This window comes from Orcinus orca, chromosome 3 (genome assembly GCF_937001465.1).
Source record: "Orcinus orca chromosome 3, mOrcOrc1.1, whole genome shotgun sequence".
Taxonomy (NCBI): Eukaryota; Metazoa; Chordata; class Mammalia; order Artiodactyla; family Delphinidae; genus Orcinus; species Orcinus orca.
In genome coordinates this window covers 5,788,743-5,803,028 of record NC_064561.1, presented here as the reverse complement: position 1 = coordinate 5,803,028, position 14,286 = coordinate 5,788,743, and the positions used below count along the sequence as shown (strand labels likewise).

Below are 14,286 nucleotides of genomic sequence, written 5' to 3'. Positions count from 1 at the left end.
ACCCTGCCTCGCCCATCCCTTCCTGTGGAAACCACAATAAGGGCTCTGGCCCATGCTTTTCTCCTTCTGCCTCCTGACCCACCCTGGTGCTTCCTCATGTGGCCCTGCGTGCAGAAGTGTGCCCCCTCCTGTGAGTAATAAACTCTTCTTTTGAAGGCAGTTGTCTCTGTGTCTGTCACCTCACCATACCTGATTAAAACAAATCCCAGGTACATTTTTAAACAGGCGAAAGGTGAAAGGGCACAGGGCAGGGTCAGGGGAGAAGGCATCTGCCCTGCCCTTGGGGCACGCAGTCTCCTCTAGTGATGATATTCCAGGCTGGGAATGTGGTTTAAGGATCCGCTGTGTCCCTCCCTACTGCTGAGCCATCATGGTCACCATATGGCAGCAGGCCCTTGTCCGTGCATGAGCAAAACACACATACACGTTTGGACTGGTGCATCAGTAAAGCTGCCATTCCTAAGAAAGGGAGATGCTTAAAAATTCAGGACACAAGACTATTTCTCAAAAACTTACAAACGGGGCCAGGACAATGATGCCCTCTTTCGCCACTCAGGTATGGGTGGCAGGTGACCTGGATTCTAACCTAGGTTCTGTCTCTGCCTTTCTAGAGGAGGTAGGGATGACGATGATGGTGGTGGTTAATAATAATAATTATTTGAACAGGAGAGCGTCATCCCTATTTTGCAGAAGGGAACACTTAGGCTCAGAGAGGTGAATTCACCTTCCTCGCAGGTCACACAGCTGCTCTGTAGGAGAGCTGGGATTTGAACTCTGGTCTGTGGAACTCCAGTCCCAGCCACTGTGGGACTCTGCCCCTGAAGAGGACAGAGCCAGGTTGTGCTGGTGTTTGTGTTTGTGTCTGTCCCCCACCTCCACTGGACTGGGGGCCCTCAGTCCTGCCGTGACTCTGACACACAGTGCTCACTAAACGCCTCTTGAGGGAATAACCAAAATCACGTCTGGAGGGATGACAGCAGAGGGAAGGAGATGGAGGGACGTCTGGGTTCAGAGGCTCTGCACACCCAGAAAACCCTCTACGATATTGTGATTTACAAGGAATATATACTTGGTCTTTGTCCCTGGTCCTGGCACAGGCTCCTAAACCCTGGGAATTTCCTAAGTGAGGAGAGGAATAAAGGTGTCTTTGTTATGTTAATGAGACGACTTTTGGAAAGCCCCCCCCCCCCCCGCCCTAAGGATGGTGCTGCTTGCCAGGGGACCCAGTCCTGTGATGAGAGGGTTGGACCTTTCAGTCCCAGCCTGAGACCACCGGGAGGGGAAAGGGCTGGAGGTTGAATCTCAGTGGCCCTGTTCACCACCGTGTCCCCAGTGCTGGGGGTGGGGGGCGGCGGGCCTTGCTCCCATGCCGGCCTGGTGGTGAGTGAAAGGACAGGCAGGCCGAGGGACCACCTCTCAGAGCCTAAGGACCCCCTGCTGTGTGGCCCGCGCTGGGTGGGCTGCCCTCTAGCGGCCATCGAGGGGGCTCCCAAGGGCATATCCACCACCACCACCACCATCCCCCCCTTTCCCGCCAACACTGCCCAGGCCAACCGGGGACTCACTTTGATCTCGATCTGCTCCTCCATCTCCTTGCTCTTCATGGCTGCGTACTCCTTCTCCAGCCTGCAGAGGAGAGGGCCGACGTGCTCACTGTCCCACCCTCGGGGACCCCGCTTCTGCCAGCACCCTGGCCTCCCGGTACTGACCTCTTCATCTTCTTGGGGTTGTACTTGACCTGGTAAGCCTTGAGGATCAGCTTGTCCGGGCAGCTGTCGAACTGATGGGGGATTACCCTCTGGAAGTACTGTGGGGACACGGGCGGTCACGGACACACGGGCCCTGACCACCTGGGGCCACCTGAGCCCCTGTGGCACCCTGCTCCCCTGGAGGAGGGCCTGGGTACACCAGGAGGGACGGCCAGAGCCGGTTGGCCTGGGCCCTCGCCATCACCTGGCCTGTTGTGTGGGTTGAGTGAGTGAGTGTGAGAAGCAGGAATCATGAGAAGGAGCTGCCTGCAGCCAGGACCTCTGTGTGCAGGGAAAGCAGCTTCGGGAGCTCCTGAGGGCGAAGGCCAGGTGTGGGTGTGGGTGGGGTCCGAGCACAGAGGACCTTCACGGAGGAAGGGGGAGACATGCCGCTGCCCCAGGGGCAGTGAGAGGAGACGGAAGAGGCTGAAGGATCGGGGTGGTGTGGAGGAAGCCAGAGGGAGGGCCCCTCAGTGGTCTGCCTGCTCGCCTGGGGCCCCGGGAACCTCCGCAAAGAGTTAAGTGCAAGCTGCCGGGTGGACACAGCTTGCTGAAGTTCGGGGCCAGGCTGGCTCCCGCGCCCTAGCCCAGCTGGCCCCTCTGGCAGCTGCGGACAATGGATGCCCGTGTTCGTGGACACAACTGTGGCCTTTGTGCATTCTTCCCTGAAGCACCAGCTGGAGGACGCTGGGAGGGGGCGGGGGCCTGCATGATGCGGACATGGCGGTGAGATGCAGGCCGGCCTCTTCTCAGCAGGCAGGGCAGCTGGGGTAGGCTGTGGTGAGGCAGGGCGAGAGTCTGCCCCAGACCCCTCACTCCCTCCTGTGCCCTCGCCCGGCCTGGTTGCTGGGGCCAAAACCACACCCAAGGCCTCCTGGTTTGGCCAGTATTACTATTTGCCATGTTAGGCTCCGGGGACACAGAGCTGGGGGCAGGTGAAGCGGGGGGACTCCCAGGGCTCGGCCTGGGCCTTCCTCTCTCCCTGCTGCCAGGCTGCTGGCCCTGGGATGTGTCTGGCAGAGCCTGGGGCTCCTCAGGCAACCCCCCCACCCCGGTCCTCCATGGAGACCTGGGGGCGCACAGAGGTGATGGGAAAGGATCAGGGTGCTCAGGAAGTCCAGGGCCTCCCCATCTCTCAGAAGGGCTCCACCTGCCCAGGTGCCCCTGCTGGGGGGCAAGCCTGCCCGCCCTGGCTCTCCTGGCCCACCTGGGACATCCCCTCCATGTCCAGCTGCATCAGCTCCATCTGGTTCACCTGCAGCAGGGCAAGGCCCACCCGGAACACGATCTCCAGGCCCTGCGAAGGAGGCGGGGGTAGTGCATCTCTGGTCATGCTCTCCTGGGAGCCCTCCGACCCCTCCCTGAGCCCTGCAGTCGTTTCCACTCCATCCAGAGTGGCCAGGAGAGGAAGGGGCATGTGGTCCTCACCTCGTACATGAAGATGTCAAAGACACGCGTGGCGACGGGCAGTGGGAAGGTGGTCAGGAAGAGCGTGAGGAACCAGGAGGAGGCATACATGGACGTGTGGAAGCTCTGGGAGCGGAAGTGGGTGTTCAGGTCCGGGAGCTGCTCCTGGGGTGGGGGGAGGAGGCCAGGCGCCATGAGGAGGGTGTTGGGCACAGCTGTCGGCACCACAGGCTCCCTCCACCTGGAAGTGCTAGGCCTCAGTGCCTGCACCTCCAGGGAGCCTTCCTTGACCTGCCCTGGGCAGCATCCCGCACTGTCTCTGGGTGGGGCGGCAGTACCCCAGAGCTCTGAGTAGCACTAGATGGGGGCATGGACAGGGATGGCAGGAGGCCCAGCTGCCCGTGGGACGCTCACCACCGCCTCCCACAATGCTCTGTGCTTTGCGCCCAGCAACGCTCAAGGGATGCCTGTCTGACTGGTCTGAACTTCAGACTGCTGGAAAGCGACAGAAACTGGGGGAACTGAGGCTGGAGAAGGCGGTAGGACCCCCTGGAGGTCCTTCACTGGGAGAACACACCCTCGGGCTGTCCCCCGGCCTGCCCTGGGCTTCCTGACTCAGGAGCTCTCTGGTGGCGGCCAGCTCCTTCACCACGGGAGCTCTCAGCTCCCCAGCCTGGGGTGGGATTGCTCCTTCTCTGTGGCCCTGGAACACCTGCTTGCTGGCACTACCGGTCCCCTTGACCGACAGCACCTCTCCATCCTCTGGGCCTAAGGAAGGGGGCTTTCACTACTGGGTGCGTCCTGCCCACAAGGGCTGGCCCCTACCTGGTCCCTCAAAGCATCCTTCAGGGCAGTGCTTTACGGCCCCTTGGGGAGTAGAGCCCCTCTCTGAGCTGGAACGTCTGGATGTGATTTCTCAGGCGTGGAATTTTCAGTCAAAGAGACTCGCCGGGACGGCCGACGTTAGCGCCCGTAGGTGTGGGCTGGTGGAGAGGAGGGGGCAGGCGGGACCGCCCCTGGGCCCACTCACCTGTAGCATGTACTCGAACTGGTAGATGCAGAGCCCCAGCTCTGCCATGCTGGGCTTGAAGAGCTCCCGCAGGCGGTACTCCTGCATCAGCCGCACGAACACACAGAAGGCCTCCTCCTCGGGCATCTGGGGGTGGGCGGGCAGGGGGCTGTGAGTGGGGGTGGGGGGGCGGGGGCGCCCACTGCTCTTCTTATGGCTTCGCTTGTCTCTGCTCCATTTACTTTTATTGAACGTGGACAGTGCCAGGCTGCCCGGACCCACACAGCAAACCTCTCTGGTAAATATCATCACCCTGTTTCAATGACAGGAAGCCTCCTGAGGCTGAAGTCACCTGCCCAAGGCCTCCTGGCAGGAAACAGTGGAGCTGGGACTTGAACCCCAGGTCTGGCCACCTCCAGAGCCCATGGTAGAGGCATCCTCTGGTCCATTCCCAGCCATCTCCATTCTCCCCCTCCTAAGCCTGCTGGATTCTCTGGAGGAAACCCCGAGCCCCATAAACATCACACTGGCTGACCTAAGCCTGAATGTCCCACCCAACCCTGGGGGGTGACTGAGTAGGACGGCGTACCCCTCCCTCCAATCTTAGGACGGGATAGGGGACAGAACAGGTGGCCAGCCTTCTGTGCTCACCCCCTGGGGGCCTGGCTGGGAGACTGTCAGAGGTCACAGGTGGACACAGAGGGAGGTTCTGACCTAGGAGGACACCGGATGGAGGGAACACTCTCCTTTTGTCTACCTCCTGGGGGCAGACAGAGCCGGATGGGCCGGGCCCAGGCCACCTACCTGCATGAGGAGCAGGCCCACGATGAAGGCGCTGCCCTGGCAGTAGCCCACCTCCCGGTCCACCAGGGAGTAGGCCTGCGAGGGAACACATGCGAGTCAGGGCAGGGTCCTGCCAGGCCTGATGACCACAGCGGTTCTCCGTGGGGCCAGGGGGCCTCACCTTCATGACGTTGAAGAGCACTTCCTGGCCCAGGCTGTCCTGGCCCTTGAAGAACTCGTGCTCCGGGTAGGTGCGGGCAATGTCCCTGCGGATCAGCTTCTCGCAAGGTGAGGACATCTTGAGCAGCTCCGAGTACTGGTTCTTGACTGGCATGTCCGTGGCGCTGCACAGGAGCTGCCACACGATGGCCCGGAAATGGTGTGGGATGCCCTTGCGGATCAGCTCCTGGCGACAGGGTCAGAGCGGGGGTGGGGGGGTCGGAGGGTCGGATCGGGAGGCTGGGCTGGACCCCATCCCAGAGCAGCCTCCCCATGGCCGCCCAGCCCGGCCTCTGAGATCGGGTCCACCCACGCCCCACCCGGGGCCCAGAGCTCGGCCGAGCCACTGCACGGCACGCGGCGTCCATGAGGCTGAATGTGCTGCCCCAGCCCATCACGGAACTCATGGGCGGGAAGCAGGAGGGTGCCTGGGGTGCCAGCCCTGATCTCCACACCCATCCCCCCGGCCCTGGCAAGGCACCCCGAAAGTGCCCACACACCTCCAGTCCTGCCCTTTGCTCGTGCTGGGGCCCCTGGCAGACGTTCCCCACCCCCCGGCCGCCCGGCCAGCCCCGCCGCCTGGGCCACCTTGAGCAGCTTCTCCTTCCTGCGCCGCCACTCCTCCCACTCGTTGGCGATCCGGCCCCACAGGATCCATGTGTCCTCCTCCAGGTGGCTCAGGTTGGAGGAGGCTGAGGAGCTGGACACCAGCGAGGAGCCGCTGTTCCGCCGGGAGCCATTCATGGAGCGCATGGACTTGGAGTCGGCTTCCAGGAGCCTGGGTGTGGCAGGGGGGGAGGGTGGAGGCTGCAGGAGCTTCCCACCCTGGCCCCTGGGTCCCAAAGAGCCTGGCCCCCCCTCCCTGGGGTCCCAGAGGATACCAGGGATTGGGTCTAAGTTGTTTTTCCTGAGCGGCACTTGCTGAGTGACTTTCGCCAGTGCCCTAACCTCTCTGAGCCCTGGTCCTGATCCCGGGAGCCCTGGAGAGGCTGCCATTCATGTGTCCCATTCTGTGCCTGGCCCTGGGCTGAGAAGCATGGGGAGTAGCTCATTTAGTCTCGTACCAACCCTGTGGGGCGGGTTTTGTAAAGACTTGTTTACAGACGAGGTACAGAGAGGGTGAGATCCTGGCTGGGGGCACCCAACTAGCAAGGGGTTGCATGAACCACCTATTTCTGAGGCTTTGACATCTGGGGCCTCCCTGACGCAGGAGGGACTGCCCCTCCCAGGCCTAGCAGATTCCTAGAGATAATTAAGGACTTGCCTGCTAGTGCACTTTTTTCATATGCAAACCAACCAACCCAGAACCCACAAACCACCCACCTCTGTTAGGCTCTTGCACTCAGGGCCACTATCCCTCTGCCCTAATCACCCCAGGGCCGGGTACTAGACAAATAGGCCCAGCCCCTATGCCCCCAGCTTGCTGAAGGTATTCAGACTAGCCAGTCCTAAGCCTGATTACATTGCCTCACCATTCCTTCTGGCAGAAACCACAATAAAGGCTCTTGCCCACATTTTTCTCATTCCCTCTGCCTTCTGACTGACCCTGGTGCTTCCCCAGGTGGCCCTGCATGGTACATGGTGTGTTGTGCCCCTCCTCTTGGAATCTGTGCGTAACAAACTGTGGGTTTTTTTTTTTTTTTTTTTTTTTTTGGCCATGCCACGCGCCATGTGGGATCTTAGTTCCCTGACCAGGGATCAAACCCGTGCCCCCTGCAGTGGAAGCATGGAGTCTTAACCACTGGACCACCACCAGGGAATTCCCCAAACTGTCTTTTTAATGGCAGTCATCTCCTGATCTGCTGGCCTCGCCATACTGGCATAATAATAAAACCTACACTTTAAAACAGGGGGTGGGCCAGAGGAGAAGTGGGAAGGGCCAACGCCAGAGTCAGAGGATTTACTCTTCCCTTCAACAAAGGCTAGAGAAGTGAAGGCCAGGTCCACTGGGCCCCCTGATACTGTGGCCTCCTCATCTGAATGGGAGAACCGTCTGGTGGGAGGTGACGGCAAACATCCTTGTCAAGCCTCTGTTGGAGCGGTCACTTGGCCCAGGGCCAGGTCTAGCTCTGAGTGTGAGGTGGCACCAGCAACTTCTGTTTGGGGCCCAGGCTATACCCCTGGGGCCTCTCCCTTTCCCTCAGGTCCCAACTCACCTGTTCTGCTCTTCGAGTTTGGCCAGTAGCTCTAGCTCATCGGGGCTTAGGTTCTCGGAGTCAGAGGTGGGGGAGCAGGTGGGGGCCGACAGGGCCTCCTGGGACGAGGAGTCGGGGCTCAGAGTGGGGCTCGCCATGGTGGGCAGGCTCCTCAGCTGCGAGCAGGGCCAGGTCACAGCTCTGTCTGGGGACCAGAAACGTGTGGTCAGCTTTGGGCAGGGTGCCCACCCTGTCCTGCCGGCTCTGGACCAGTGAGCCTGCTGGCCACCCAGAGACATCTCCTCGCCCCGGGCTTCCCACCTCTGGTCTGTCCACTTGGTCACTCCTCATCCCCATGCACCCCAGTCTAGCTGACGGCCTGGCCGGCTCCTTCTGCCCCGGGGGCTGGCTACTGGGATCCCTGCCTTTGTAGTCCAGCGCCTGGATGGAATCAGGAGGGCAACGGCCAGCGCCTGAGCTGTCCTGCTGTCCCTGCGCATGAACACCAAGTCTCAGCTGACACCCTTGAGTCTTCAGCAGGGCCAGGGGCCAAGGCTCCCCGTCACACTCAGGGTCCCTGCTGCAACCTTGGGGGTGCCGATGCCCCTGCTTTGGTGGCTGTTCCTGACAGCTTTGGTCCCTGTCCCCAGCTGTGGCCTGTCCTGGGAGCCCTGCCTCAGCATCTGACCTTCCCTGTCTCATCAACCAAAGTGGGCTGCTGGCACAGCCAGAAGCAATTATTCTCTACTGTTAATTGTCTGGTGCTGCCAATGGCCAGAAGAGTCAACTCCCCTTGGGCTGGGAAGCCAGGGACATGTCAAAGTGCTAGGAATCTGTGCTCTGATGGCGTCAGAGTGAGAGCTACAGGCTCTGATCAGTATCCTGCTCTTGGCCTGTCATGTGCCAGGTGGGTGCCGGCCCATCTCTCCTACTCCTCCTGGGGATGGTCCAGCCCCACCCTCCTGGGAGCCTCAGGGACACTGGCTCCAGCTCAGCACTGTGCCGAAAGCAAAGGCTCTGGTCTCAAATGGAACAGCGTCTGAAGTGTGGCTCTCCTTGGACCTCACCTGACCTGGCTCTGACAGCTCAGCCACAGAGGGGCCCTCGCCCAGTTCCTGGAGAGGGGGCATCTGGTCTCCAGGCAGCAGGAGGACAGTCACAGGACAAAAGCAGCCCATTTTGCACCTGCCTGGCACCCTCAGGTCACTGAGCACCTTCCCACAGCCCAAGCTCAGCCCCCAACCAGCACCTGAGGGTCCACAGGTCAGCTGGACTTGATCCTGGCCATGCACTTGATTCTAGTCTCCTTCCCTTGTGCTCCCCTGTCAAGGGGCAGGGGGCACCATTTTTCTTTCACCTCATGGGGGGCTCATAACCCTCCCACCCCAGGACTCTGTGGCTCCCCAAGGCTACTGGTTCTGCTTCTGGCCCCTGAGGGCCCCCGAGTTTGTCAGGCACTGAGGGCTCTAGCTTTTGGTGAGTGGTACAAACTCTAGACGATGGCTCCCATCAGAAGCAGAAGACCTTTTCCTCCTGTTGCCCAGCTGGCCAGGGACAACCTGCCCCAAAGACCAAGCCACGGTGTGCCACCAAGCCAGGAGTTAATCATTCCTGAGAGAGGGACAGTGGGGGCCACTCTGGGGCGTCCCGCAAAGTCTGTGGCTGGTCTGGGGCGGAGACGGGCCATGGACAAGGAGTGCTGACTTGGAAGGATCTCTCTGGGCAGGGAGGGGCTGGGAAGGCTGCGTGGGTTTCCCAACTTCAGAGCTGGGAGAGGGGAGTAGGTGGTGGAGGCGAGGATTGGAGCCCCATAAGCACAGGTGGATTTGGGGAGTAGTGGGGGCCTCAGAGACAAAGACCACACGTGGCCAGGGCTGGGGCTGGGGTCCACTGTCTCTGTGCTGAGCCCAGGGGACCCCAGCCTCAGAAGCACATTGCCTTCCCCCGCCAACCCCAACCCTGGCTTGCAAAGAGCCCAAGAGAATGGTTCAGCTCTGGGTTTCCGATTAAAAGAAACTACTAGGGCAATCCACTAGCAGAGTTTGCTCAGATACTTATCACAAATTAATGTGTATTTCATACAAGAAATAAAATGTATTCAATACCCAGGGCTTAAATTTGCAGTCTGAGAGGCAGAAGCTTCTGGTCCCTCAGGAACTTTCTCTTGACTCATCCCCATACTCTCTAAATGCTGCGCAGCCCCAGAAGTCATCCTCCTGATGCACGCACAGAGACACATACTCCTTCACACTCACACACTCACACTTACCCACAACCTCACACCCCACACACTCAGATACATCCACACACACACACTTACCCACAACCTCACACCCCACACACTCAGATACATTCACACTCACAAACCACCTCACACACAGTCTTGCGTGCACATGCACACACGCTCTGACATACACTCACACACAGGCGCAGACCTACGCGCTCAGATACACAATCACACACTATTTCACACCCACACACCCCTTTGACCATACGTGCACATGTACACACACACACGCACGCTTCCTGCACTGACCAGGTCTCGCCACGCCTGGAACCGAGTACATACGGATGGACATGGGCTCACTGCCCTCCTAGCTCTGTGAGCAGCCCTGTCCCTTCTCCAGAGCGCCCGGACTCTTACTGCCTCAGTCCCTCCTTCCCTGGCGCTTACTGGGGGTCATCTGAGGGCCAGGTACTGTTCTAAGGACAGGGATGTGGAGTGGAACGAGGCGAATGAGCCCCCATCTCCCAGGGCACGCGGCCGCCCTACCCTTGCTGGATGGGCACAGAGACGCAGAGACAAGCCAGGTCCCCTCAAGTGCTGAGGGGCCACTGGCCTCTGAGATCCACACACAGGCCCTCCAGGTCTGGGGTCCCAGCCTCTCAACGGCCCCATTTGAATGCCCTTTGTTTCTGCTTCACTGCAGCCACCCGAAGGGGGTTCCTGGCTCCTGCGGAGTGGGCAGTGGGCCACCTAATGCCGTCCCTGCTGGCACCACCGCCCGCCACGCCCTTATAAGGTGGCCCATGGCTTCGGAAGCTCAGTCAAGCCAGAGGGGTGGGAGAAGACTGCCGGTGAGCTGGGGGTGGGGTCGGGGGGCAGAAAGGTCCAGATGCTGGGGACCCTCCACCTCCCTTTTCCTCTCCCTCGCAGGGGCGTTTGGACACTGCCAGTCATGCTTCCTCCCTCTTGAAGTACTCTCCCATCTAGTTTCCAAGAGGCCAGGGTCCTGAGGCTCCTCCTGCCTCGGCCCAGCCTGGCACCCCTTCCTCCACAGGCCCTGCTTTGGTCCTTATCCCTTCATGCCCTCGGTGAGTTCACTTTCAGGACTTAAATGACCAGATACATGTCGGTGATTGTGACACCCTCGTCCGCAGCTTTTCCTTTCTCCTGAGCACCAGCCAAGATTGCCAGCTGGCTCCAGAATGGCTCAATCAGATCCACCACTGGGGTAGGAATCACGACTGTCTGGGTCCCTGCTACTTCTGCGACCTGCACTGAGCCTGGTACAACCTGAGAGTTGAGAAATATTGGAGGAATAGAACCTGCCTGCCCACCCACCGGTATTTCCTTAGTGCCAGTCAGGTCCTGGGCACCATGATGAGGGCTGAACACTGCTGGGCAAAGACAGAAGCAGCCCCTGCACGCCCAGAGCATACAGGGGTGGGGGGCGGGCAGAGACCAAGAGATGATCACCTGTGCTTTCTATTACAGATTGAGAGAAACGCATGGAATAAAAGATGAGGTAGAGTGGAAAACAGTCTGGCAGTTCCTCAAAAAGGTAGACAAAGAATTGCCAATATGACCCAGCAATTCCGCTTCTAGGTTATCTACCTGAGAGAATGGAAAACGTACATTCACAGGAAAACCTGTACACAATTCTTTTTTTAATTCTTTTCCTGGCCGGGCCACACGGCACGTGGGATCTTAGTTCCTCAACCAGGGATAGAACCAGCGCGCCCTGCATTGGAAGCATGGAGTCTTAACCACTGGACCTGCAGGGAAGTCCCACCTGTACATGATGGTTCACAGCAGCACGATTCACAATAGACAGAAAGTGGAAGCAACCCAGACGTCGATGGATGAATGGATAAATGAAATGTGGTCCATCCAGACAATGGAATGGTATTCAACCATCAAAAAGAAGGAAACTGATTTTTTTCAGTGAACTCTTTCCTGGCAAACCACCCTGCCCCCGACCACCTCCAGGGTTCTGGCTCACTTTTCTCCCCTCTCCCCAAAAATACCTAACCCTATACCCCAGCCCAAGGCACATTCTATGGCAATTCCTACCATACACACCTGCCTGCCCGACTGGGTCATGAACCTTCTGGGGGCAAAGGCCTATCTTCTTAATTTTCTACTCCAAGTCCCTAATGCAGCATCTGGCCAATAGTAGGTGCTCAATCAATGTCTGCTGGATGAAGGAAGAGAAAAACCCCTGTGCTGCTCAGCCAGGTGATCAACGTCAACACCATCAGTGATAAGTCATGTCGAGAGCATGTGCACTTGATACGCTGACCTGAGAAGGGCACTTCATCTCTGGGCCTTTCTCCCCAAGACTATGAGAAAAACATGTGACCAATCCAGATTAGGAGACACTTTAGAAAGTCCCTGACTAGTCCTCCTCAAAACTGTCAGTCATCAAAAACAAGGAAAGCCTAAGAAAACTGTCCCAGATAAGAGGAGCCTCAGGAGACTTGACAAAATGTCCTACGGGATCCAGGAAGGGGCCCTGGGAAAGAAAAAGGAAATTAGGGAAAAACTAAGGAGATCTGCATAAAGTATGGACTTTAGTTAATAATAATGTATCAATATTGGTCCATTAATTATAACAAACTTACCAGATGATGTTACTAATATGGGGAAACTGGCTGTGAGTGTGGGGTCTGTGGGAATGTTTTGTACTATCTTCTCAATTTTTCTTTTTTTTTTAAGAAATGATGAGAGATTACATCTATTTATTTATTTATTTTTGGCTGCATTGGGTCTTCGTTGCTGCGCGTAGGCTTTCTTTAGTTGCGGCGAGCGGGGGCTACCCTTCATGGCAGTGTGCAGGCTTCTCATTGGGGTGGCTTTTCTTGCTGCAGAGACCAGGTTCTTGGCACGCAGGCTCAGTAGTTGTGGCTCGCAGGCTCTAGAACGCAGGCTCAGTAGTTGTGGAGCATAGGCTTAGTTGCTCTGTGGCATGTGGGATCTTCCTGGACCAAGGCTTGAACCTGTGTCCCCTACACTGGCAGGCAGATTCTTAACCACTGCGCCACCACGGAAGTCCTGATCTTCTCAATTTTTCTGTAAAGCTAAAACTGTTTTGAAAACTAAAGTCTATTTTTAAAATTAAAAAAAAAAAAGATTCTGTACCAGGGTAGACAGAAAAGTAAAGGACAGTTTTATAACATGTGAGAGGTGCCCTAGCGAGTAGAGAGTTGCTCACTGGGTCTCCTGACGAGGCCGTAGAGGAAGAAAGGTTTGCATTTGGATTTCTTTTCTCTTTCTTTTTTTCTTTAAGTACTGACCAAAGTATTTTTAAAAAATCATTTCATTTTATTTTCACTGAGCGGCTTGCGGGATCTTAGTTCCCCGACCAGGGACTGAACCCGCGCCCTCAGCAGTGAAAGTGCAGAGTCCTAACCACTGGACCATCAGGGAATTCCCTGCACTTGGATTTCTGACTCCAGAGCCTTTGCCCCAAGTTGATCAGCTGAGCTGTCACTCTGCATTCAATGACTTTAGAAACAACCTATGTAAAACACCGAATGCAGTGAGCGCTCAGTAAATGACTTACTCTTTTTCAACAGGGAGAGTGAGTGAGTATGTGTGTGCCATCTTTCAGAGGCAGGCAGAAGACCCCAAGACTCCTTTAATTTTGCTTTCCTACCTACCCCGCCTCCATACCCCACCCCCTACCAGCCCAGCTTCTGATCCTCTACCTCTAATGATTATGGGGACCCAGAGTCATTTCTAAATCTGAAGGTTTGAAAGATGCCACGTGACCCCATCTGCCCAGACAGACTATCAGCTGGGCCACTCAGACCACCCCGACTCCTGGGGAGACGGCCTGACGTCTCCGGGTCTTTTCCTTGGCCATGGGGTGGGCATTTGATGGGCGAGCTGCCCCTCAGGTAACAAGAACGGCTGCTGCAATTCAGCAGTCACTGCCGGCCCTCCTCTTGTCCCCAGTTCTAGCCGCTCCTCCGTGCCACTCGTGATGTTTCCACATCCATGTACCTTCCTCCATGGCTGTATGTGTGGATAAATGATCCCAGATCTCTTGGCCTCCCGGGAGGACTTCAGGGCCAGCAGCCTGGGTTCAAATCCCTCCTCACCTACTTTTCTATCTTTCTGATCTGGGTACAATGTGCTTTGTCTCAGTTTCCACATCTGAAAACAGGGCTGATGATAGTACCGACCTCACAGGTTTTGTTGGGAGGAGTAGATGAGCTAAAGCCTGTCAAGTACTTAGTTCAGGAGCTGGCCCATGATATTTATCTCCCCCTGGGTGGAAAGTTCCCTGAGGGCAGGGGCTGGCTAGCCCACTAGTGGATCCCCAGAGTCTAGTGTACCATTAGGCATCTGGTATTTGTGGACTGAATAAACAAACTTCCCCTCCTCAGCAGGCCCACCCCTTATGTGGCGGCCCTGTTTAAATATTAAACGCAATAAAACTAAAATCATTGTTATTGGTAGTAACAGCAGCAGCAGCAAGTACCTTCAGGCTAAAATCAGCTGTGGAAGGACCTGTGGAATCCCTTAGGACCTGTGGAATCCCTTCTGACCTAAAAAAAAAAGTTTACTACCTTGCATGTCAGCAGCTACTTTCTGCCACCATCACAGGTTCCTTCCTGGCAAATCCCTGATTTCTCTATATTTCAGTTTCCCTGAGAATGACAAAGGAAACAATTTAAAGCCCTCATAAGCCTTCCAGGGACAGGTGGATAAGAGAAGTGGCATCTTGTAAAGGATCTCGGCTCTTCAAAGCCA

At 57.1% G+C, this 14,286-nt stretch overlaps 1 protein-coding gene across 8 annotated transcripts in view; it reads right to left on the bottom strand.

Moving 5' to 3' along the window:
• EVI5L (ecotropic viral integration site 5 like) overlaps positions 1 to 14,286 on the bottom strand; it is a 29,662-nt gene that overhangs the window by 10,774 nt on the left and 4,602 nt on the right. For 7 of the 8 annotated variants that reach the window (XM_049708345.1, XM_049708348.1, XM_033400970.2 and 4 more), the window contains exons 2-10: positions 7,323 to 7,506; positions 5,755 to 5,944; positions 5,129 to 5,353; positions 4,969 to 5,043; positions 4,186 to 4,311; positions 3,177 to 3,320; positions 2,956 to 3,045; positions 1,710 to 1,807; positions 1,566 to 1,626 (exon numbers count right to left, since the gene is read on the bottom strand). In XM_049708345.1, coding sequence (XP_049564302.1) covers positions 1,566 to 1,626; positions 1,710 to 1,807; positions 2,956 to 3,045; positions 3,177 to 3,320; positions 4,186 to 4,311; positions 4,969 to 5,043; positions 5,129 to 5,353; positions 5,755 to 5,944; positions 7,323 to 7,459 — 1,146 coding nt within the window. In that variant the 5' untranslated portion in view covers positions 7,460 to 7,506. The remainder of the gene's footprint in view (positions 1 to 1,565; positions 1,627 to 1,709; positions 1,808 to 2,955; positions 3,046 to 3,176; positions 3,321 to 4,185; positions 4,312 to 4,968; positions 5,044 to 5,128; positions 5,354 to 5,754; positions 5,945 to 7,322; positions 7,507 to 14,286) is intronic. The other variant, XM_049708346.1, reaches the window with a different exon arrangement.